General features: G+C 37.7%; 1 protein-coding gene across 1 annotated transcript in view; it reads left to right on the forward strand.

Moving 5' to 3' along the window:
- Nucleotides 1-25490, forward strand: part of GPR149 (G protein-coupled receptor 149) — a 70135-nt gene extending 44645 nt beyond the window's left edge. The window contains exon 4 of the mRNA XM_027092835.1: nucleotides 24918-25490. Within this exon, the coding sequence (XP_026948636.1) occupies nucleotides 24918-25490 (573 nt within the window). The remainder of the gene's footprint in view (nucleotides 1-24917) is intronic.
- Nucleotides 25491-27415: the final 1925 nt, after the last annotated feature.

Raw genomic sequence — 27415 nt, forward strand, 5'->3', positions numbered from 1 at the left:
TTTTAGGTTTGAGCTGTTCCTAGTTACTTTATATAAATAAAGAGTCTGGAAATGTTTCTACATGAGAAAATGGCTAGACCTTTACTAGTAATAGCTATTTATAACTTTGCTTCTTTGAAGTTTAGTTTACTAGAAATAAAATCTCACCTGAGATTTCAGGAAGATGCCTCGAGCCTTTTTTTTTTTTTTATCGGTACGCGGGCCTCTCACTGTTGTGGCCTCTCCCGTTGCGGAGCACAGGCTCCGGACGCGCAGGCTCAGCGGCCGTGGCCTCACGGGCCTAGCCGCTCCGCGGCATGTGGGACCTTCCCGGACCGGGGCTCGAACCCGCGTCCCCTGCATCAGCAGGCGGACTCTCAACCACTGCGCCACCAGGGAAGCCCACCTCGAGCTTTTAAATTGTCACAATTTTCTAAATCTCCTCTGAACTTTCAAGTGCAGAGGGCTTGGTTTCAATTCAGTATCTGTATGTAACTTTCTTCCTCAAAGGTCAAGGTACAACCGTAACACCTCTGTGTTTCAATCATATGCCTGTGAAATATGAGATTCTGATTCCTAGGGAATTTGCCATAGAAAGCATAAATTAGAATTTGTCATGAGAAAGGCCATAAATGATTTGACGTGAGTTTTCAAGAGTCCAGATATAACTATATCAAGTCAACGAGCATTTTTTAACCTATTTTGGGCGTGCCCAGTACTGTGCTCCATATTCATTGCCCGGGACTGAAACAAAATAAGAATTGAAAATACTGCTTCCTTTCAAGCAGAGAAATCTGTAGAGAAGTAGGTGCCTGCAGCCTCAGGCAAACCCTACTTGAATTGTCTCCTACCTTGGGACCGCCCATGACTTAAAGGAAGCAGAGATGACTGTGTGGCCTGAGATGGTTTAAACGTGGCCTGCTCAGTAAAGCTTCTCAGCCCCAAGGCTGTTTTCTGAGTTTCCTCTTTCCCCAGTTCTCCCACAGCTGGGTCAAATAATTTCATCTTCTGCAGGTCCAGCCTATTTATTTTCAGAGCAATCTGAGGCTATAAATAAGTAGCCTCTGGTCCAATGCCTCCATTCATCCAGGCTTATTATAGCAGCCCTTTTCCAGATATGGGGCATGGGCACTGTGTCCTGGGCTACCCTCACGACGATCTATACTAGAGCAATTTTCTACTCTTTCCAGACCTTGACACCCCCATCTCAGCCCTAATCCTCCCCCAATCCAGCCCACAGAGCAATTCACCAAAAATCAATTTCCTGAAAGAGCAATTTTCTGAATGACTGATTCACTGAATTTAATAAATGTATCAACATACTCACAATTTGTTTTAGGGAACATTCTTTTTGAAAATGTTAAATGAATTTGGATATATTCTTATTGAGAATATATTTGAAAATATATTTGACTTGAATATGATCAAGAATATATTCTTGAATATATTAAATACGAATATTCACCTTATAAAATTATTCTTCATGAACACACTCATAAGAAAAGTTAATGATCCTATGACCCTCAGCATTTAATAAATTGAATATTATTTAAAGTATAGCTAGAGTAAAACACATTAATTATTCAAGAAAACTGTTTCTCTGTCTGAGCTTTTGATAAGTGGTAAATTTGATTAAATGGTCACTTCACAAATTGACCTTTTAGTAAGTTGGCTTTCTGCAAAATGACTTTTGGTAAAGGGATCTAGATTCACCAGGGTGCTGCATCCATGCTTCCGTGGACAGTCTCCTGTACCTTCCTGGATTTCTGAGTATTTCCTTCACCACCCACCCCTGGCTGAACTCTGCTACATCTGGCACCAGGTGTTGATGGGAAAATGAATGTCACTTCCTGAATAGGTGGGATGTACCCGTATGTCTGAAATGTTTTTGCTGGCTATTTTGTCTCACCAGTGGGCTCAACTCCTTCTCTCCTCACTCCCTCCTGCTCAGGCTCACTGTCAAATTTCAAGATATAACAGATCCAAAGGCCTGTCCTCTTTTCTTTCAAACAAGCAGTTTTTAAATGTTTCCTATTCTCTCATAGTAATACCAGAGTTATAAGAAACCTTGAAGCCCACAGGGAAATATTAACTCCCTATGTTGAAAAAAAACTTTGACTTTTAGCAGAATAACTTCTGTTGGAAGATGTCTTATTGTTTGGAGATGATAGAAGTAGTTGGGCAGCAAAACAGGTAATTTTAGCATCAGTTGGACTCATTTAGGTTGAGAATATTACCCCTTACTCTCTTCTAAAGACAAATGCATATTTCTAAGAAACTTGTGCTAGAAAGTAATCCCATCTTTTAAAGATTAGTGCATAGCACCAATTCAATTTTGAGTGCTATGACTTAACAACATATGACTTCCATGCTCTTGCATCAGAGGACTTCAGATCATTACCTTTATTTCTCCAGTTAGATCTTAGCTGTTAGTTCCACATAAAATATCTTAAAGTCTGTTTTAATCTTGAAGCTTCTCACTCCCACCACCACCAAAATAATGACTTTATATTAAAAATATTAAAGCAACTAGACATTTCTGGTATGGTAGGGAACACTTAAAAACAATCATTGTGCGGAAAACGCAACCCTAACTATTTGGAGACCAACGGAACTGAATTAATTTAAAAATACAACAATTTCAACAGTAAAACCTTATTTTGTTGGCACTCTTGAAAAATGCTACCTGAAAAATCTTGATTTCTGAAATCAAAATGGTGTAGTGATTGTTGATCTGCAGCATTTATAATATACAGTTCTCTGACAAGCAAGTATACGATGAGGAACAAGAACAAATCTTCATATTACTTTCTGTCAGTGGCAACATGAATGGAAGAGACAAGCTCACATGAATAGCAAACATCTTTGAGGTCTAGTGAATGCAGCTTGATAGTCTGCAGTGACCGGCTCCCAAGGGCATCCATGTTGTTTTCAATATATTTTAACCAGGAAAAAAATCTCACTTGCATCTGTCACGATGTCGCACTTAGCTGCCTTTTTGAGGTTTTGTTTAGAACAGTGATTCTTAAACCTGTGTGCACATTAGAATTACCTAGTCCCTACCTAGACTAATTAAATAAACATTTCTGAGTGTGGATTCCTGGTATTTGTATCTTTTTAAATTTTCCTGAAGAAATGCTGATGACTCTCTAGACTTGGGAACCACTGGTTTAGGGCATAATATCTGCTAGATACAAAAAGTAAAATAGCTGTAGAAACTTTCCTCCTGCTTTTTCTGCCCCTGGGCCTTGGCTATTAGCTTTCATGTTCCTACTTTTAAAATCCTGTATCTGACATTGGCTTAGCTCAGTATATGGTGGGTTTGGGTTTGCTTGGCATTTATTTGGACACACGGCCTAATGGCAGGTAGTTAAGCTAACAGGCTTTTCTTTTTTAACTCTGTATGGATAATCTAACCCTTAAGTGCTTTTACAGAATTGGATATTGGCAGTTTGGATTTAATTTACTTAGGTACAACAATTTTGACCTTGAAATAATTAGTGTTAATTATTAGTTTAAATATTAAATTTGAAACATAGTCATTTCTAAAAAAAGGATGGGAAAGAGAGAAATTAATCTGGGGAGGTTTAAAGGGCTATTTGCAGAATAAAAGAGCTTATTTGAAGAAGCACCTGAAGAAAGAATGACCTCTATTTTTCTCAGCCATAATAAGACCCAATGATTCTCATCAGTGTAAATGTTTATCATTAATGAGCAATGTCTCTACAATTTTAGTTAAATTAGGTACAAAGAGAATCACAAAATACTTTTAGAAGATTCAGAAAATGGATTTGTCATGATTCCTTGGACACACCTGTTAGTAATGAAGTCAGGCATCTAGAAAATAAAATCACTATCTTTATGAGTTATCTTTTGAGTTATTCATGCTTTAATATTTCCATCCTGTAAGAGCAGTACTGTGCTCCCATAACAGTATGATCCCATAACAGTAAACTGAGCATAGCACTGTATGTAGATGGAACTCTGGGATGAGAGGTGGAGAACACAATAGTTAAGTCAAAGAATGTGTCATAATAATATGAATTTTTCATGTAAAAAGTAGTTTAAATGGGGCCTTAGATGGAATAATATCATTTTATATCTATAAATCATGTAAATAAATAATTTAATGTAATCACATATATGTAGGATTAAATAGTGTAGAAGCAATTCTCTTGCAAAAAGCACAACTTTCCTGCTTACTTAATTTTATTTTGTTTTGTTCCCTATTTGTGTTAAATGACTGTGGCAACAGCAGGGGCTTGGGGAAATGGGCATCAGTTCAAATGGTAGAAAAATCTTTCCACCAAACAATAATTTTGCAATAATTATTTGGGTTTCTCTCATACAAGATAATGCATGCAGTTAACTCCCTGGAAGCAGACTTTCAGAATAAAAGTTCAGTTTCATAAGGAACTGCACGTCATTGATACTTACAAGTTTAACCAATAGGAAAGCACACTCTTTAACAGAGGTGTTAATGAACAAGGACTAGCTAATGTAAAAACTGTGTGCCAAATAAAAACATTTATATTCATTTACCATACAATCCTAAACCTTTGATTTTCTAGAATATATAAGAAGGTTGGGGATATTTTGTTTTTTGTTTGAGTGTTGCGACCAAAAAGATGAACAGAAAACACACACACATGCCCCAGCACTTACATCTTCTTTTTTTTTTTTTTTTTTTTTTTGCGGTACGCGGGCCTCTCACTGTTTTGGCGTCTCCTGTTGCAGAGCACAGGCTCCGGACGTGCAGGCTCAGAGGCCATGGCTCACGGGCCCAGCTGCTCCGCGGCATGTGGAATCTTCCCCAACCGGGGCACGAACCCATGTCCCCTGCATCGGCAGGTGGACTCTCAACCACTGCACCACCAGGGAAGCCCACATCTTCTATTTTTTAAATGTAAAGGATGCTATGATAGCAGCACAAAAGGAAGAACAACAGAGTTGTAGGTCATAGACTACCTGATTTCAAAACTTCCTATAAAGGCACAGTAATCAATACAGTGTGGTACCAGCATAAGGATAAAAACATAGACAAATGAAACAGAATTGAGAGTCCAGAAAACAAAATCCTTACATTAATGGACAATTGATTTTTGACAAAGAAACCAAACAATTCAATGGGTAAAAGATAGACTTTTTAACAAATCGTGCTGACAATTGGATATCAATATGTTAAAAAAGAAGAAGAACTTAGACCCTTACTTTACACCATATACAAAAGTTAACTCAAAATAGGTCAAAGATATACATGCAAGAACTTTACTTGTGAAGGAAAACACGAGGAAAAAAATCCTTATAACCTTGGATTAGGCAAAGAATTCTTAGATATGACATCAAAGGCATAATCCATTAAAGAACAAACTGATAAAGTTGAACATGAAAATAAATAAATAGCTTTAATTTATAAAAGAAAGTAAAAAAATAACTGTGTGCTCCAAAAGACATGATTGAGAAAATTAATAAAACAGCCACAGACTGGGAGAAAATGCTTGCAAATTATACTTCTGATAAAGAAATGTTTATCTATGATATATAAAGAACTCTTACAAGCAATTATAAGAAGAAAAACAACTCGGTTTTTAAAATGAGCATATTTGAAAAGATACCTAACCAAAGAAGATACAGAATGATTAATAAGCAAAGATCCTTAATATCATAGAGAAATGCAAATTAAAGGCACAATCAGATACCACTACACACTCACTAAAATGGCTGCAGTTTTAAAAATACAGTAATAAATGTTGGCAAGGATGTAAAGAAACTGGAGCATTCCACATTGCTGGTAAGAATGTAAAATTGTATACCCACTTTGGAAAAAAGTCTGGTGGTTCCAAAAAAAGGTAAACTTAAACTCATACAATCCAGCACTCCTAGGATTATACACAAGAGAAATGAAAACATATGCCCAAAGACATGTACTTGAATGTTTATAGCAGCACTATTTATAATAGCCCCAAACTGCAAGCAATCCAGATGTCCATCAAGTAGAGAGTGGATAAAAGGTGTGGTGTACCCCTACAAGACAGGGATTTTATTCAGCAATGAAAAGGAATCAACTACCAGTACATACTACCACATGAAACCAATTCAAAAACACTATGTGAGAGAAGCCGGACCTGAAAGACTATATATTGTATGATTCCATTTATATGGAATGCCCATGAGATTTAAATCTATGTATACAGAAAGCAGATTGGTGGTTGCCAGGGACTGAAAGCCAGAATAGGGAATACCTGCAAATGGACATGAGGAAAGATTTTTGGGGTGGAGTGATGGAAATGTTCTAAAACTAAACTGTGGTGATGGTTGCACAACTCAATTTACTAGAAATCGTTGCATGGTACATTTACAATGGGTGAGTTTAGCGGTATGTAACTTATACCTTAATAAAGAATGTTTGAAAAAAAGTAATAATTGCAGAGCAAGATGATGTTCTAGCCCAGAGCACACTGCTCATATTGGCTTACACAGATATGCTTTACAGATTTAAAACCAAAACATCCTTTGCCTAAAATCCTTTGCCTAAAATCTTTTTCTTTTAAGACCTTATTCTTGCTCAAGGGCCATACTATTGAATATTCATTAAGTAATATTCATTAAGTACAACATATTCTCTTCCCACTCACTTTAAAATTATGTTCCAGGGCTTCCCTGGTGGCGCAGTGGTTGAGAGTCCGCCTGCCGATGCAGGGGACACGGGTTCGTGCCCCGGTCCGGGAAGATCCCACACGCCGCGGAGCGGCTGGGCCCATGAGCCATGGCCGCTGAGCCTGTGCGTCCGGACCCTGTGCGTCCGGACCCTGTGCTCCGCAGCGGGAGAGGCCACAACAGTGAGAGGCCCGCGTATCGCAAAAAAAAAGAAAATTATGTTCCACTGACAATTTACATCTTTTTAATTTCTAAATTCCTGCCACAATTTACCACCCCCATTTACCCTGTGTATTTTATTATTATCTTCTGTTTTAAAATTCAGGAGTACTGGTGCTTAGGGCTTACAATTATAAACACTTCTTGAAACATACCCTCTTCTACAATACTTTACACATCTGTTTTATTTACTTCTCACCTTACTTCATTTAATTCTCAAAATAGCCCTATGAAATAGCATTATTGTAATCCCTGTAATATGTTCAAGGAGACGGAGGCACAGGGAAGTCGCTTAATATCTAAACCCATATCTAAAGTGGTAGGGCTGAGATATGACTCCCAAGCCCAACCTCTTAACCACTGAGCTGAAAAGTCTCTCTAGAGCATTGACAGAGAGGGAATGTTTTGCAGTTATCTTCCATTTCTATTACAATGGCCTTGTTGCCTTGCATATTTTTACATAAAGCTCTCTAAAACAGGAATGCTCGAAGTGTATACTGCTGTTTTCCTCCTGGTTCCTTAAGACAAACCATGAAATGTGTGGGCACATTATATGAATTTGTTATGCACTCCTCCAAAATAGCATTTGTTTCATATTAGTAATTGGGGAAAAGTATAAAGATACATACAATGTGAATACACACACATTGGTTATTTGACTTCCTGGTAGAACTTTGAATCTAACCCCAATAACTAATCTCTTTATACACATTACTTCATCCTGACATGTATAACATATATAAGGAGGAATAACTGGAACAGGAAGAATTGGTTTGTGAAAGAACAAAGCTACTATAGATGCATTTTTAGAAACTTTAGTTGTAGCAGAGGAAATGAGTCTTTTTAAGAAAATCAAAAGCCTGACTCTAAGACTTCTTTGTAAACGAGATGGGCATTGTGAAAAATGCCTCTTCCAGCAACTAAAGTTTGAGTAATTAAGGAGCAAATGATAAAAATAAGGAAATTGTTATATACTTTTCATAATCAGGGATATGAACATACACCCAACTTCAGTATAACTCCTTTTATGACATTTTAGACTGCCACTACGGATTATGAGAAAATATAATTTGATTCATAACTTTCAGTATTAGGATCTATTCAGCATGTTAAAAATTAACATTCTGGCACATCTAGTCCTCTGGTGAAAATAGTGTTCTAGTTTCAAGTTGACAAAGTAGCCTAAAGGTATTTTGGACAGGAATTTATACAGATTTAATACCAACAAAGATGCCCTGTGGTAAGCTTTGATGATGGTATTGAAGAGAGTTCACTGGGGAGAAAAAAAGGTTTTAAAAAGATGCAAGTCATTTGAAAAAATAAAATATTTACACAATGTAATATTTTGGCATGGAACTATTGAGGACAAAATGTTCTCAAACCGTTTTAAGGTAATGTTTCCTACTTAACACAAATAAAATTGCATATTAAATAGTGTACCTCTACCAGGAAAAGAAAAGGAAAAAAGCAATATTAAAAAGTGGCTCTTGGGTGAATATTTGGATTAAAATTTCATATTGAATATTTCCTAAGGAGCATAGGATATTAGAATTTTTAGAAACAAACCTCTGTCAAAAGCTGCTATAGAGCTAGTCCTAAATAGTTCTCTTTGTTCAAACTGTACCACATCATGTAAGACTTGAGAGGCTAACCAGAGAGAACAAGTCTATTAAGCAACTCTGCAACAGCATTCTGTTAGAAAGGATGGTGGGTTGTTGGAAATGCTGGTAAGTTTGCTTAGCCCATTTCAAGAGTTTCTCTAAGGACCAAAGTCTGCATCTCCAATGATGCTATCAAAAAAGCAAGAGATGGGGGCTTCCCTGGTGGCGCAGTGGTTGAGAGTCCGCCTGCCGATGCAGGGGACACGGGTTCGTGCCCCAGTCCGGGAAGATCCCACATGCCACGGAGCGGCTGGGCCCGTGAGACATGGCCGCTGAACCTGCACGTCCGGAGCCTGTGCTCCACAGCGGGAGAGGCCACAACAGTGAGAGGCCCACAGACCGCAAAAAAAAAAAAAAAAAAAGCAAGAGATGGGCCAACAGTCAACTGCTTTCCAATCTTTCCTTGCTTTCTAAGATTTGCCAAGAATGGTTTCTTCTACTAAAACATGACCCCTGAGCTATATACACTAACCCAGATTTGACATGTCTGTGTGCCTCCCCCTTTGCTACTAAAAATATTGGGATATTCATTTTTGGCCATTTTGACCGAGCCTGGTTTGAGTCTGGAACACCCCTTTATTCCTGGATATTGTGACAGACTAGAGCCCTTGCCCTCAACCACTTGCCATTTGGGGGCTCTTGGAAAATGTTAAGACTTGTGTGAGCCACTTTAGATATGTGGTCTAGCTCTCAAAGAGTTCATAATTTTTTAAAAAAACTGGTCAGAAAACTCTAAGCATGCAAAAGATATTTTCTGTAGCAATTCTTTTCCCCACTTTTCTATTAGTCATAAAGACTAAAATTGCTTCCTACATTTTCCTTTCATTCGACACATATTTATTTAGGGCCTATTATGTGCTAGACACTGAGAATGTAGCAATGAATAGTCATCTACTTCTCTTTGCAGCATATTTTTGTTACCTAAAATCCCACACATCATACTGGTGCAGAAAGGTTGACATGTAGATTCTTGAAAAAAGAGTCCTGAGGGAAGAAGGAAAGGTTCAGAATTCTGGAACCAAACTGTGCCTTCTCTTTAGGCTTTCAGTATACAAGAAGGTGGAAAGCAGGATAAACTGCATCTCTTGTTCTCATTATGTCTATTCCTAAAAATATACGGTGACCATATTTCCTTCAACAACCAGCAAAAAAATCTGACTACTATAAACACATATGACAAGAATGGATTTTATAAGCTGGAACTGTCAGACAAAACCAGGTTATTTGATTAAAGTGTCTGACAATTATTGATGAAGTTTCATGGACTTCCTTTAAAATTTCCCAAGGGCTTCTCAACGTGGGTTTCATCAGCCACTGTCCCCATGTTGGGCCCCGAGAGAAAAGAGTATATATGTGCATCTTTGCATTGACTCCATTTGTGGAAGCTTGATTCTCCATCTCGTATTCCCTGCCTGTCCAGGGATCAATGGACTTTTCAGTCTTTATCCTACCTGACATCTCAGTAGCATTTGACACTGTTGTTATCTTTCTTCTACTCTTCCCTTGGATTCCATTGCATTTTACTTTTCTGATTACTCTCCTATCTCTTTTGCTTACTCTTTCATGGACCCCTTTATGATCTCCCCTATCTCTGCCCATTCCTTAAATGTTTGTGTTCTTCAGGATCCTCTTCTCATTTCACACACTCTCCTGATTCAATTTCATCTCAAATATATATATATAAATGTATATTTCAGATTGAATCTCTCCCGAACCCCAAGCCCCAATATCCAACCTCCTGCCGAGTTTCTCCATTTGGACACCCATCAGTCATCTCAATTCCAGCTTTCCAACACTGAACTCTTAATCTTCTCCTGACCCCTCTATCCCATGGCTCCAAACTTGCTTCTCCTCTGTGTTCCCTTTCTCTGGCAATCACACTACCGCCCATCCAGTTGCCTATGCCAGATACTTGGTCAACCTCCTTGATTTCTCTTTCTCTGTCACAACTCACATCAAATCAGTCACCAATCCTACATCTTAAAAATATCTTGCTATTCTCATGACTCACCATAGCCATTGTTTCTCCCCTAATTTAAATCACCAATCTTTCTCTCTCAATTGCCTCTTTGCTGGTCCTCCTGTCTCTCAGTGTGAACCCTTCTAGTCTATTTTACAGACCACAGTCCAGAATAAATTTGCAAAAATGCAATTTTCATCACATCAACCCCTTGTTTAGAACACTTTGTGGTTCCTTTATCATTCAGGACAGAGTTGAAAGTTTTTAATGCGGCCTAAGTGATTGGTTCCTGTGGTTTCATCTCTCCTCTTAAACTCTTTGCTCCAGGTTTTCTAACTATTAATAATTTTACTTCTTGAATATGTCATGCTTTTTCTTTCCACCAGAACTTTGAACCCTCTAGTCAAGGATTCCCTCTCAGAGGATTCTTCAAAGATTACCTAGTACTGTATACTATTATGTGATCTCATGTCTCATGCTTCACCAGTGGTGTGTCTCTAGATAAGCCTGATATTCATACTGTGATTTCTTACTACTGACCCTTAAGACAGGTATGTATACAGGTTATGTGGAAATTGAACATTACATCTTTGGGGGAGATATCTTTTTTTTTAAAGTATACAAATCATCAAAAATCTCCTGGCGGTCCAGTGGTTAGGACTCTTCAGTTCCAGTACAGGTTCGATCCCTGGTCAGGGAACTAAGATCCTGCATGACACACAGTGCGGCCAAGGAAAAAAAAGTAAAATAAAAAAAATAATAAAGTATACAAATCATGAATACAAAATAAGGTATGAAGATGAATATTTATTTAGAACAAGAGAAGAAATCATAACAAATGTATTGGTGCCCTGGAGATTCAGGTGTCTTTTTTCTGAGAACTTGTTAGGCCATTTCCCAGGTACACTCACCTAGAAATGCTTTCCGGTTGTACCCTCGTTTCCCCTCCCCACTCAGGACGCTACAGCTTCCAACAGTAATCAGTTTTCAGAGTAGCCCATGCTTGTGAGTGGCTCTGGAACTTTAAATTTATGATATATCTGTCTCCTCCTTAATAGTTTTTACGTGTCCCAGCCAATGCAAATGCCCATTTGCTTTTTTATTTGTCATTCTGACTAAAGCTTGGAAATCAGAGAACAGGGGCTTGTAGCAAGATATTTCTTAATGTCCTTTTCTGAAGTGTTCAGTAAATTAACCAGGAAATTATTTACTCTGTGTGACATCACAGCTCTATCTTCATTTTCTTGTGTCTTCTAAGTTAGTGGGTCCCAACCCTGGCTATACGTAGGAATCATTTGGAGAGCTCTTTACAAATATAAATTTTTGGTTCCAGTTATAAACCTACAGAGTTAGGCTCTCCCACAGTGAGGCCAAAAATCTGTATTCTTAACAGACTCTGCTGGTGATTCTTATGGAGTCAGTTCAGCACCAATTTAAAAATGACATTTGGAAACAACTGGTCTAAAGAACTGAAGAAGCCAGGTCAAAGGCCCCACTCATTGAAGAATAAATAGTCTCAATCGGTGGATTAAATTTTCTTCCAACACTTTTATAATACAGAGAATCATTGGTTCTAAGAACCTAGATGGTCTATTGCAGATTTCTAGGACTGCCACATTAGGATAGGACTGCCAACTTATTCTGAAACCTTAACTGATAGGGAAGAGAGAAGAAACACTATGCATTGGCCCAAGTTTTTAAAAAAAAGACTGGAGCATCACCAATTTTCACCCTGTGAAGTTAAAAGCATGCATTTGTGCATATGGTTGTCCTATCATCTACTACACAAATGATTTACAGGAATTAAAACGAAAATCCAGGAAAAGTTTAAGTATCTGAGTAATTCCATCAATTAAAAATGCACTATCAGGCATGTTACAAACTTGTAGATTAGGACAGAGACTTTAATCTATTCCTAATGTTGTTTTATATGTGTATATTATTCTCTTCCCAGAAATAAAAAGACTAGTTAGATATGGCATTTTCACTTCCACAGGGCTCATTTCCTCTGAAGGCAAGTGGTTAATTTCTGAAGAGTGTTCATATGGGTGATGTATAACTGTATCATTAGCATTCTCCTTCTTTGAGATCAAATAATATCACTAAGACTTTTAGCTAATTTTTTCTAAAGAAACTTTGTAATGTTTTTTAAAAGAATTGCTTTAGTATTTGTTGTGTGGGATGGAAAGATTTTGGAGACCTTGACTTCTAAATCAGTCTGAGAAAACAATTTCCACATGTCATGTTCTTTTGCTTTGTATGTAGTGAGAAGAAAGAACGAAGCAGTCTTTTCATACTCCTTTGAGTTTAAGATTTGAAAATTTACTTTCTATTTCCTTCAAAAGAGAAACGAGTCACATTAGGTTTTATCTTAAGAATAATGACTATTGTTTTAATAAAAATAACACATGCTCACTATTTTAAAAATTCAAGCAATACAGAAAAGTACAAAGAAGAGAGAAATTAACCTAAAATTATACCACCCAGGAAGAACCATAGCTCTCTATGTGCATATATATAGAGAGAGGGATGGATGGATGATGGAAGGATGGATGGATGGATGGATGGTTGGATGGAAAATCATTTCATACCCCCAGTCCCTGGAATAGTGTCTGGCTTATAGTAGGTACTCAATAAAAATACAGTAAATGAATGAATTGGATCAAATAATTGATTAAAATAAATGATGTTTTTTTCTGGAACAATACTGCCCAAATTGGAATCTCATTTCTACCACTTAATATGTGTTTGACCTTGAAAAATACACTTAACATCTCTGCAACTCAGTTAACTCATCTTTAAAATGGGGATAATAATACTACTCACCTTCATCAATGACATTCTTAACTGAAATTGGAGTGTGTGTGTGTGTGCATGCATGCACATGCATGTACAGTGGTGGAAGATACAATGCCTACTAGTAGATTTGGTGTTGACTGCCATGAAACATGTTAAAGTGCCAGCAGTTTTACCTACCATTGCTTTTGCACCAGCAGTGAACATGCCAACACAGTGAAAATGGCAAATAAAGCTTTCGTATCATCATGAAAATAGTTTTGACTATACAGACCCCCTCATTTTGAGAACCACTTTTCAAACCACTTCTTGCCAAAATAAAATTTATAGCCAGAGTTATCAGGATATTAAGTCATCTTCTTTCTGTACAACTGCTTTTGGAAGTGGGTGACTCCTTTGTTTCTTTTTGTAGCCACTACTGTACATGAGGCTGAGCCCTTTATTTCGTTGTTGCTTGAACCCGTGGCTGTTATTTTTCTTCATGTTATTACTGGATGAAAGAGATTCTGTGATTGGACTACGTTCCAACACCTTCATCCATAAGCATAGTTGGGTTTTTGAGTTAATTAAAAATAATCTCATGTTTTTACTCTTAAGGTTGGGGCTTCTCTTCCATTGAATAGGATTTTGGTCAGCTAAGGTTTAGTCAGGGGAGCAAAAGCACTATGTTATGGGATAAGAGACTTATTTAGAACTGTGGTAAATCTAGGGAAGAGAAGAGTCTGGAAGAGAAGTTGGAGGGCCAGATGTGGAGTTACCAATTAGTCAATTTAAGAAGCCACATATGTCTAGACCCAAAGTAGGAACACGAAGGGGGAATCTGTGTAGAGGTCTATGAAAAACTGTTGCCTGCGAATAAACCACAACCTCTGTGGAGCCATAGCCAAGCACCTAAGGGTGGATCTGAGCCACTGCTGGTCAACACTGCCAGGAGTCAGTAAGCAAAGCTAGATGAGGGGCAGGAGAGTGAGATGACATGGTGGCGCCTGCCACGTATCTCTTCTTCTGTCTCTGTACCTGCCTGTGAAAATAGTTCCAGGTGGTTATGACCACTACCTTGTTCCTACCTTCCAAATATTAAGCAAGCCCTGTCTTGGCCAATTCTAACCTGGAAGCATACAAGGAAGGGAATTCTGGAGAATGGAGTCTGATGGCATGTACTGTCTTTTTTTAAGGTATAAATATTAGATTTATCAAATGATTTTCTAGACAAGAAGTATAAAAAAAGTTTCCAGAGAATTTCGCCACTGTTTTGCAAAAAAAAAAAATTTGCAAAAAGTTAGGAGGAAATCCCATTAATTTAAATAACTCATGCTATCCACATAGGCTGTATAGAGTTGAATGATTCTTTTTTCAAAAGGATTAAAATTCTTAAAACTATAGTCACATAGAAGTCATCCTTAATTTGCTATAACCTAAGGACTGTTTGGTCCATATTCTTCAGATATTATTGTAATTGTAAAAATTTACAGTAATGTATTATTTTTATCATCAGGAAAAAGTTAGCTATAAATTATTATACACACATATATAATACACACATACACAAACCCCATATATACTCATATATGCAGGGTTCTACATGGTCTTTTAACTATATCTAGTGTTCAATAAATATTTCCTATGATTGAAGATTTAAATTAGAACTATATAAGCATCATGAAATTCTTCTTACAGGTTTCTTTCTAAACAGTGGTTTATAATCTTCTTCACTTCCTTTCTTGCTATTTTATTTTCCCACCACAGATATTTTCATTGTACAGAATGCATGGTGGCTTAGGTTTAATATATTTTGAAAGCATAAAAAATGTTCCATCAGCAACAATGTCCTATTGGTAAAAAAGGGGAGGGGTCTTTGAAGGGGCTTGGATCCATAATTTTGGGAGCAAGTTTTTAAAGGAAATTTTTATATTTCAATTTCTTTCAGAAGAGCATCCCTGCTTAGATATTTTTCAAGGAACAAAGTGCTTTCTTTGAGGCTAACTTTGCCAAAACAGAGTCAAAGAATATTGAAATGGAAGAAATGAGAGATACTTTGCAGGTCATCTGCCTGACCCCCTCTTTATATAGATAATGAAATAAAGGTCTAGAGTGAATACACTTCTTGTCTAGGGTCACACGGCTATTTATTTAGTGGCAGAACAAGTGTTGTAGTTCAGGGTCTCCTGAGTATCAGTCAAATGTTCTTTAAAACAAAACTTTATTGAGGAACATTTTACGTATTATATAACTCTCTCATTTCAAGTGTACAATTCAATGATTTCTAGTAAATCTGTTTTAGAACATTTTCATCACACCAATTAGATCCCATGTGCCCATTTATTACTTCTTAAAATTATTTAAAAATTTTTATTTATTTGGCTGTGCCAGGTCTTAGTTGTGGCAGGCGGGATCTTTGTTGCCGTGTGTGGGATCTTTTAGTTGTGGCATGCAGGATCCAGTTCCCCAACCAGGGATCGAACCCTGGCCCCCTGCATTGGGAGTGCGGAGTCTTAACCACTGGGCCACCAGGGAAGTCCCTACCCATTTACTCTTAATCCATCACCATCACCTGTCCCAGGATACCCCTAAACTACTAACTCCATAGATTTGTGTTCTTTTGATTTTATCTTTTTCTTATATTATGCTGTCAATAAAAACATTTTGTCTTCTGTACTTTTATAAATACCATCAACATGAATTTTAACACCTTTTCTGAAGTATAGTAATCTTACCAAAAGCACTGTATTTATCCTTTGAAACTGTCTTACAAATGAAAATATACATTCATTCCTGAGCTGATTCAGGTTCATGAAGTATGAGAAAAAATATTTGTGCAACAATTTTTAGTAGGGTATCCCTAACTGGTACAACACCCAATTGAATGGGTGTTTATCATTTAGATGAGAAAAACTATTTCACTTCTTAGGATTCGTTTATTCCTGATAAAATTGTATATTCCAAATAGAAACAATGCATGCTTTCTTTCAAGTTACAGTTTATTCTCTATTTTGTTATAAAACAGAAAGAATTGGTTTCTTCTGGAAATAAAGAAGAAATTTATTTATTCTTTATTTCCATTTATTTCACATGGAAATAAATTTGGATACATATCAGATCTAAACTGAAATGTCATTGTTAGAGTTACAAGAGATTTAGTTTCTATTAGATCAGAGAATAGAAAACCTATCCAATAATCCCAAGAGCTCCAATTTTACACACTTAAATTCAAAATTCCCACAGGGGACTTCCTGGTGGCGCAGTGGTTAGGAATCCGCCTGCCAATGTAGGGGACACGGGTTCAAGCCCTGGTCCAGGAAGATCCCACATGCCCCGGAGCAACAGCCCATGAGCCACAACTGCTGAGCCTGCGTGCCACAACTACTGAAGCCCACGTGCCTAGAGCCCATGCTCTGCAACAAGAGAAGCCACTGCAATGAGAAGCCAGCGCACCGCAACGAAGAGTAACCCCCGCTCACTGCAAAAGCCCGCACAATGAAGACCCAACACAGCCAAAAATAAATAAATTAAAAAAAAAAATTCCCATAGGATTTCTTATAGCCTGTGCTGATTGTGCTCATGGGCTCAGATAAAGCCCAAAAGTATGAATTGAAAATATGAGAATACCAATTTCCATAAATAAAAAATAGAGCAATTTAAATGCAATGATATATTCATTTCAGAAGCTTATGTTTTGGTTGTAAGATCAACGTAAAATGAAGATTCATGCTGAAACTTGATCATTTTTCATCAGGATGGCTCATCATTTGAAATATGTGTCATTTGAATAAAATATTAGAATATATTAAAGGCATGTGAAAAGATATGAGTTTGTTTCCCATCCTATTCACCTATAAATGAGCTTTGGAGGCACTTTCTATTATTCTGTTAACTGATATTGAATTCTCTCTACTTTTCTAAACTGCTAACACTATAAAATAACAAAATCTATTCACCTGTGAAATCATGTAATTTTAGAACTGTAAGGAGCCTTACAGATTGTATGTCCTTTGTTACTTAATGTGTGGTCCATGGACCAGCAGCCTCAGCATCATCTGAGAAATTTTATTAAGTGCAGAATCTTAGACCACCACAGACCTACTGAATCAAAATCTGCATTTGCACAGAGCAAAAGTTTTTAATTTTGATGAAGTCTAATTTATTAATTTTCCTATTATGAATCATGCTTTTGGTACCAAGTCTAAGAACTCTTTGTCTAGCCTTAGGTCTCAAAGATTTTCACCTATGTTTTTATTAAAATTTTTATAGTTTTACATCTTACATTTAAGTCTGTAATCCATTTTGAGTCAATTTTTGAATAAAGTATGAAACTTAGTTCTAGGTTAATTTTTTTGCCTATGGATGTCAATTGCTCCTGCATCATTTGCTGAAAAGCCTATTGAATTGGTTTTGCACCTTTGTCAAAAAGCAGTTGGGTGTATTTGTGTGGGTCTACTACTTCCCGGTTCTCTATTCTATTCCATTGACCTATGTGTATATCCCTCCACCAATAACACAGTCTTGGTTTTTGTAGCTATATTGAAGTTAGGTAGATTGATTACTCCCCCTATATTCATTTTCAAAATAACTTCACACTTCTGTTCATTTGTCTTTTCATATTAATTTCAGAATAAACATGTCTGTATCTGCAAAAAAAATCTTGATGGAATTTTATTGGGAAGTGCATTAAATCTATACATCTATTTGGGGAAAACTGACACTTTTACTATAATGAGTCTTTCAGTCCATGTACATGTTATGTCTCTCCTTTTATTTAGAACTTCTTTCATTTCTTTCATGAGTCATGTAGTTTCCAGCATGTAAGTTCTACATAGGTTTTGTTAGACTAACATGTATTTCACTTTTTTGAGCAATTGTAAATAGTACTGTAATTACCAATTTTCACATCCATACATTCATTTGCTAGTATACAGAAATAGAAATGATTTTTATGTTTAACTTGCAGGCAACCTTGATTAGCTCATTTATTAGTTCTAGGAGTTTTTGTAGATTCCTTGGGGTTTTCTGCTTAAACCAATCTAAGTGATCTAAGTACTGACAGTTTTAGTTCTTCCTCTTCTTGACTTATTGCACTGCCTGGAACTTCCAGCACTATGTTGAGCAGAAGTGGTAGGAACTGGCATCCTTGCCTTATCCCTGCTCTTAAGAGAAAGGAGTCTCTTACCATTAAGTGTAACATTAGCTATAGGGTTTTTCTAGATGCTCTTTATCAAGGAAAGGAACTTACTCTTGATCTTACTTTTCTTTTATCATGAATGGATGTTGAATTTTGTCAAATAGTTTTTCTGCATCAATTCATATAATCATGTGATTTTTCTTCTTTAGCCTATTAATATGGTGGGTCACATCAACCTATTCCGGAATATGGAAACTAGCCTTGCATCTGGAATAAACCCCACTTAATCATGAAGTTTAATTCTTTTTATTGACTGCTTAATGCCACTTGCTAATATTTGTTAAGAATGTTTGCATTTATATTAATGAGTTATAGCTCTCTGTAGTTTTCTTTTTTGGATTATCTCTGTTTAGTTTTAGTATCAGGGCAAAATTTTAAATCATTATAAAATGACTAGGAGATGAAGATTGTTAAAGTAGCATTAAATTGTCAACATCTTCCTAAGCTCCTTATCTCAACTACTAGTACTAGACACTAGCAATAGAATCTCAAAAACATCGTGGTTTCCTGTCTCTTACCTCCCCCAAATAGCTAATAGTTATGGAGCACTTTGTGTGAGGCACTCAACTAATCATTTTACATTCATTAACTCATTTATTCTTCATATTTTGCAAATGAAACAACTGAGGCTTAGAGAGGTAAGGATTACAAAGACAGGGACTCAACCGAGTTCAAAGACAGGTAGGTATACATGACTCCATAGCCGTATTTCACCAGGACCCTCCACAATCTCAAGAGTTTTGCCTATGCAATTCCCCTATAGTCCATCCCACCTATGTGTTTCTACTACCAGTACTGAAGTTCACATTCCCTTTTCTTTTGTACACAATGATTTTTAAAACTACCTAATTGGTCTCCCTACCACCACACTCATCTTTCCCAATCTGTATTTCACAGGCTACCCAATTATCATGTTAGACCAGAAGAGGCATAGCAGAAAGCATATGGAATCTGAGATGAGTATATATCACAAGTCAAAACTTAACTTCCTATGTAACCTAAGCAAGTTAATTAACCTCTTCACACCTCAATTTATTTATCTATAAAATGAAAATAATTTTACCTTCCTTATGGAGTATTATATTAAATTAGATTTCACGTGTAAAGTGCCAAGATGAAGCGCCTGTACATAGTAGACCTTCCATAGATCTTAATTTCCTTCCTTTCGATAAACAAAAATAGGTGGTTCCTGCTTGCCTATGGGATACAGTCAGAACTTGTTATCCTGGTGGACAGGGCTCTTGGCCCTGGGCCCAAACTCTGTTGTCAGTCTCATTTCCCTCTACTATGTCATTTCCCCAAAATTCCAATTGCCTTTGTTCTTGCTGTTCCCTCATCCTGGATTACATTTTTCCTACTTTTCTGCCAACTGAAGTTATCTTTTAGGACCCTATTTAGAAACCATTTTCTTTTTTTCAGTTTGGAATATGGCATTTGACTTTATTCTTGACAACGTTCAGGTGGTTTTACAACAATCTTGGGGAAGCACATTAAAGTTACCTAAATATTACCAGGGAGCCTGGTGCTCTTCACTCGCTGTGCCGTAAGTGCTTGTGAGATATTTGAAAGTGCATTATAGTAATGCTCTGAGTTTTCTAATTTTAAATTTCTTTTTCAGCCAAGTGTTTTGTACATATATTTTCAGTAAGTGCCAAATATGTCAGTATTGCCTGTAAATAATTGTTGTGGGGTTTTTGTTTTGTTTTGTTTGTTTGGTTGGTTGGTTTTTTTGGCTGCACCGAGTGGCTTGCAGGATCTTAGTTCCCCAAACAGGGATTGAGCCTGGGCCCACAGCAGTGAAAGCACCGAGTCCTAACCACTTGACCACCAAGGAATTCCTTTTTTTTTTTTCTTATAATTGTGTTAATTCTTTTACTGTAGCATAGATTCTATTTACAAAATGTTTGTTTATAAAGTTTTATGGATTTTTACAGTCAAGTATAGAAACCTTTTTCTTTTTCTCTTTTTTTTTTTTTTTTTGCAGTACGCGGCCCTCTCACTGTTGTGGCCTCTGCCGTTATGGAGCACAGGCTCCGGACGCGCAGGCTCAGCGGCCATGGCTCACGGGCCCAGCCGCTCCGCGGCATGTGGGATCCTCCCGGAGCGGGGCATGAAACCGTGTCGCCCGCATCGGCAGGCGGACTCTCAACCACTGCGCCACCAGGGAAGTCCTAGAAACCCTTTTCTTAAAGATCTTCTCTAAAGACTCCCTTCACTTCCTAAAGTGAATAAATCCCCCTTCTCCCTTGTTCCCACATGACATCGCAGGTTCCAGCTGGATTAGGAGAGTGAGGTGTTATTCATGTTTTATTCCCTAACACTACGCCTTGAAGTAGCAAAATGGCTAAAAACAGAGGGCTTAAGACAGATAATCCTGGATTTGGATTTGACTGCCATTTACTAACTGGAGTTACCTCCCTGTGACTCAATTGTGTCCTCTATAAAATTGGGGTGACGAGTGTCTCTATTTAATAAGGTTGATGTGAAAATTAAATAAGAAAATGTATATAAAGTACTTTAGTAAGAAGTCTGATATATGGGCTGTGTTCAGCAGATCAGTAAATATTTGTTATGATGAATATCAATCCTAAATCTGTCACTCAGTTGTGAGACTTTTCATCACTAACAAGGCAAATCTTAATTTATAGCTCATAGGTCTGTGAGAATTAAATGGGAAATGTGTTAAAATACCTAACATTTTCCATGCCATGTAATAGGACCTTTATAGAGGCCCTTATTTTCTTATTCTTACTCTTTTCTTTAAGCAATTCATGTGTGTGCTTCTTTTTGGTTTACTAAAGATTTAAATGAAGTAGACAGGATGACACAAGGAATATTTGGGGACTTGAATATATGAAAATATAGTAATCACACAGTTTTAAATAAAATTCCAAAAGTAAATTATTAAAAGTCTAGTTTAGGGTTTCCCTGGTGGCGCAGTGGTTGAGAGTCTGCCTGCCGATGCAGGGGACACAGGTTCGTGCCCCAGTCCGGGAAGATCCCACGTGCCGCGGAGCGGCTAGGCCCATGAGCCATGGCCACTGAGCCTGCGCGTCCGGAGCCTGTGCTCCGCAGCGGGAGAGGCCACAACAGTGAGAGGCCTGCGTAATGCAAAAAAAAAAAAAAAAAAAAAAAAAAAGTCTAGTTTATTGTTTTTCTTACAAAGTTCTTACTCTCCCTGCTATTTTTTTGTGTCCCTATCTCTTCTCCTCCAAGCTCTCTTAGATGGTCTGCTTGACTTAATTCCGCAATGTCTGTACTTTTTGATGCCTGAAAGTCACCTAAATCACATAAAGATCATCTATATGATTTTAATTTAGATTAAAATTGTCAGTCACTTGGATTATTCATGAGTTAGTGATAGAATTCTAGCTTCCTGGACAGAAAACCCATGATCCACCATCCCTGGCTAAAGCAGATTTCTTTCAAAGTAACAACATAGTGCAGTGGGAAGAGCATTTAACTGGGAGTTAAGACACCTGAGTCCTGGTGCCAGTCCTCCTACTATTACCTGTGTGACCCTGGGCAGGTAGTTTCACCTCTCTGGCTGTCAGTTCTCCCTTTATAAAATGGTCTCTGGTGAGTCCTATGATCCTACATGCTGTAATACATCTTTCATAAATTGAATGATTCAGATAATCAACAGAAACTTCAACTGTTAGGAGAGATATTCTGGAGCAACTCCTTTATATTATAATTTCACCCTGATTTCACTTAGAGGCTTATAGTGAAGAAACAAAAAGTTCATTATGCTCAAGTTCAGTTAGGCTGAATCAATTATCACAGCAGATTATTTGTGCTAATGTGTTTCCATGGCATGATCTCTCCTCCTGAAGCATTTCTGAGGTTTTGAAAACTGCTTTTCATTTTCAAATAAAAATGCTCCCAGCCACCTACACTCAGGAATACAGCAATAACGGATTGGCACTATTCCTGACAGCATATGCTAATTCATAGGCTTTTAAATGGAAAGAAAGCAGAGACTACGAAATGAGTAGTTTTATGTTCTCTGAATCTACCACTTTTTATCATGCAATAAACTTTCACATACAATTCAGTCCCTCAATATCCTATTTTATCTTCAAAAAAGAATATGTTCCGGGCTTCCCTGGTGGCGCAGTGGTTGAGAGTCCGCCTGCCGATGCAGGGGACGTGGGTTCATGCCCCGGTCCGGGAAGATCCCACATGCCGCGGAGCGGCTGGGCCCATGAGCCATGGCCGCTGAGCTTGCGTGTCCTGTGCTCCGCAATGGGAGAGGCCACAACAGTGAGAGGCCCGCGTACCGCAAAAAAAAAAAAAAAAAAAAAGAATATGTTCCAATATGACCTTCTGATGCACTTGTGACTATCATCAGGTATTATATAGGGCTGTTAAAATAAAAATAGATAAATTTTAAACAATAATACAGGTATCCCCTGCTTTTCGAAAATTCACTTTTATTCCACTTCGCTTTTACGAAAGACCTACATTAGAACCAGTTTTCACTAACTGAAAGAAATCCAAAGAGGATTTTTGCTTTAAATAAGAAAGGCAAAAAGTGAAAATAACATTCAGTTTTTGTTTTGCAACAAGCCTTTATAGAAGCAGCGCACGCCCAGAGCTGCGAGAATCGCAGCACTCAGCTCCTTCTCTGGAAAATATACTCAGCATCTCGGCATCAAGCCCCCATAGCTTTGAACTGTGTCTATGAGCATCTGTGCTTTATCTCAATTAATTTTGTGCATCTATTGGCAAGATGTGTCCTAGGGTAATTGCTTCTTCACTTTACGCCATTTCAGCTTATGTAAATTTTCACCAGAACAGTCTACTTTCAGATAGCAAGGGAAACCTGTATTTTTAAAAATTGATCTTACGGGCTTCCCTGGTGGTGCAGTGGTTGGGAGTCCGGCTGCCGATGCAGGGGACGCGGGTTCGTGCCCCGGTCCGGGAGGATCCCACATGCCGCAGAGTGGCTGGGCCCGTGAGCCATGGCCGTTGAGCCTGCGTGTCCGGAGCCTGTGCTCCGCAACAGGTGAGGCCGCAATGGTGAGAGGCCCGCGTACCACAAAAAAAAAAAAAAAAATTTCCCTAAGTAGATGAGAATACAAACTGTTCTTTAATGTGGGACCCTGGTCCTAGGCTTTCTCTAGCTACTCTTAGGTCCAGATACAAAATGCCCATGGAAAATAGGGTGACCAACTGTCCTGGTTTCCCTGGGACTGAGAGGCTTCCTGGGATGCAGGAATTTCAGTGCTGGGACGGTCACAGGCAAACTGGGAGGGGTGATCATCCTAAATTGGCAAAACATTAAGAGCCCTCACGCCCATTCCCCTGGTGGAAAGACACATTTAAGCCAATCCAGTGAGTAATTCCAGGCTTTACAGACGGTGGGCTCACGTATAAGAAGTGTCTGTTAACCACCCCTCCCCTCACCTTCTCTTTCTGGGCTACAGCATTTCTTTAGTTACAGCAATGCATCTTGAATCTCACCACTCAACAGAATCACCTAGAGGGCTTGTTAAAATACAGGCTGCTGAACCCCACCCCTAGCATTTCTAATTCGGTAGGCCTGGGGTAGGACTCAAAAATCGCATTTCTCATATGTTACCAGGTGATGCAGATAATGCTGGTCTGGGGATCTAGCTTTTAGTACCACTGCTCTAAGGTTGGCATATTACTGTCTTCTTCTGAAACTAACATGTAATCCAAAAGAATCAACTGAAAGTATGAAGGCATGAATCAACAATATAAAGTACAGACTATCATAAGAATTAGTCTTCATTTCTTAAGCAGTCCTCAGTGGTGAGTACAATTTAAAAACAAAATTTTAATACTTCTAAATATAATATAAAAGTTTTGCAGAGATGTGAGGGCATTCTCTATTACTGGGTTTACTTTAATGACTGTGATTTCTCTGTGGAAAAGTAAGCACACTGTACCACACAGTTCTGGTGACATTTGGTTCCTCTTCTGTGTGCTCAAACCTACAGTCGAAATATTCTTTGTATTTAATTTGAACCATAGTTTCACAGGTGTCACTCTCTCTGGCATACTAAACAGGAAAAGTGCATTTTGATAACACATTCTGCATTTCTTTCAACCTATATGAAAGCTTTTTAATGTAACTGAACATGTTACAAAAATATAAAAACAATTCCAGAGTGTAAATATGCATTCGATTTTATGCCCGTATTCTGCCCATCTCCTGCTGGCTACAGTACACAAATTTTACCTTAAACTGTGGAAATATGTCCCTTTATCATCAAAGATAGGTTTCTGACTGCCCTCATTTAGATGTAGTATTTGACCTAGGAGAAACTAAGCTACAGAGCTTTGATGACAGAATTTCAATCCCATATCTGTAAAAGGTTTCTATGGAATTGGGTTTGAAATAGAGAAACTTTACCATTTTGATGAATAAAATGAATTACTAAATGGTCCAATCTCAGACACCAGGTTTCAATAATAACCATTTTGTTTTTGTCCCCAGCGTTCCGGTGGTGCCCTGGCCATTCCCCTATGTGCATTCCAGGGGACCGTGTCTCTCCAAGCCCCAACCGGGAAAACCCTATCTCTTTCTACCTATGAGGTGAGCACAGAAGGACAAAAAATTACCCCAGCCTCTAAGAAGATAGAAGTCTATCGATCCAAAAGTGTTGGCCATGAACCAAACTCAGAAGATTCTCCCTCCACATTTGCGGACACCAGCGTGAAAATACACTTGGAGGTTCTTGAAATTTGTGATAATGAAGAGGCCTTGGACACGGTGTCAATTATTAGCAACATCAGCCAGTCCTCCACACAGATCAGATCTCCTTCCCTACGCTACTCACGGAAAGAAAACAGATTTGTTTCATGTGATTTAGGGGAAACAGCCTCATATTCTCTCTTTTTACCCACAAGTAATCCTGATGGTGATATCAACATCTCCATTCCAGACACTGTTGAAGCACACAGGCAGAACAGTAAAAGGCAGAGCCAAGAGAGGGACGGCTACCAGGAGGAAATCCAGTTGTTAAATAAAGCTTATAGGAGAAGAGAAGAAGAAAGCAAGGATAACTAGTGATCATTTGGCCTAATAAAGGCAAGAATGGCTCTGCAACTTCAAACTACTAAACTAACACCTTTGTTCTGAGGCTATTTGATTTCCTTATTTTTTTTTTTTCTTTGCGGTACGCGGGCCTCTCACTGTTGTGGTCTCTCCCGTTGCGGAGCACAGGCTCCGGACGCGCAGGCCCAGCGGCCATGGCTCACGGACGCAGCCGCTCCGCGGCATGTGGGATCTTCCCAGACCGGGGCACGAACCCGTGTCCCCCGCATCGGCAGGCGGACTCCCAACCACTGCGCCACCAGGGAAGCCCTAATTTCCTTTTTTATTTGTTGGTTTACATAAGCTTTACAGACTTAATAGTTAATTATTTTTAGTGCCAACAGCTGGAACTAGTGCAAACACTTGAGTGCTTTTTAAGTGTTACTTATAGATCGCGCACACTCTGGCAATTATAAGATTCTGTTTCTTATCTGATTTCTAAAAACCTTCTCTAAATCAAACCTTGGTCTTGTTTACTAATGTTTTCGCCTATGTTTGTCAACCTCAGAGTAAACAGAAAATTGTATAAGCTCAATGAATATACTGTTCTCATGCATGTGTTTCTACACATAAAGTTGGCCTTTACAGCAAGGGGAAAAATATTTTGGGAATGGAAGAAATGTAGCAAAACTCTGAGTTGTATTTGAAGAGGCTTCCTAAATGTGGCTAGCAAAGCAAGCTTATTATTACAGTTACTGCTTTAGCTTTACACTGATGTCTAGGAAATATACTCCTGTATAAAACGGCAAATTAGCTTCCAACTTTGAAACATGCATGTCCCTAGTCTGTAAATAGTTGTTCCCTTCATTTCTATAAAATACAAATTGTTTACTGAATTTTTTTTCTTTCTCTCTTAGAGTTTTCCTTTCACCTTTTCAGTATGTTGACTGCTCTTCAAACAGATATGTTGTATGTTAGACGTAGAATTAGAAGTAGCTCTTAAACATATTGGAAAAGTTTGTAGATGTATACTTATCATTTCTAGAATTCTTTTGTTTATTTGAATAGAAACTAGGGAAAAACACCATAAGATTAAGTTCTGTGAGGTGCACCCAAGTAGACTAAAAAACTTCTGGGCAGAGCAGAGGGAAAATCCTCTAAGTCCAAACAAAAGTATCTGTTTCTAAAGTGGCAGATATGGCAGACCTTCTTCATCACTCTTGAAGCACAGAAAATGTTAGTTCACATATTATTTTAAGTTTAGGTGCTTTTTCATTTCCTTCCCAAAGATATGTGTATCTCAAGCAAAGAAACAATTCAATATACTTTATTAAGTGATTGTGAGGTACACATATCAAGATTAATTTTAAATGTTACATTGCAAAAATGCAGATATCACCTTGTCAGAATATTAGTGACGTATATTTCAAAAAAAAAATTACAAAGTGATTTTTCCTCACATTGCTTTATTCTGATCTTTCTGTAAACATATATTAAATGTATTACCTAAATGTTTATTTCCAAAGTTATTGAGTTGACATTTTACGTTTTAAACTTTGTACACTCTCAACTCACATATCTTAGTTATTATTTACAAACTGAGTGAATTATTTTTTAAACGATTTATTCTGGTTTCTATTTCATTATATTGAATCAGAATTCTAAATTACTTGACATGGGCTTTCAGACTGTTTTATCTTCAGATGATTATTTTGCTACCAAGAAGTTATTTTCAAAATAATTATCTCAGTGGACTTTCCCTATCTTTCACCTAACTTCTCAATATATCATTATCTAAACTTGGGAAGCAAATGTAATGCCACTAGTCATGTTTGTAAAGAAAGCCTCAAATAACATAACATATAAATTCAAATTCAGATGTATTCTCATTACAAATACATTTAACTTAAGATAATACTTTTTATCTCCAAACTTGAGGGTTAATTTAACATAACAAC

This window comes from Aethalodelphis obliquidens, unplaced genomic scaffold (genome assembly GCF_003676395.1).
Source record: "Aethalodelphis obliquidens isolate GAN/ISIS:26980383/991018 unplaced genomic scaffold, ASM367639v1 scaffold81, whole genome shotgun sequence".
Lineage (NCBI taxonomy): Eukaryota > Metazoa > Chordata > Mammalia > Artiodactyla > Delphinidae > Aethalodelphis > Aethalodelphis obliquidens.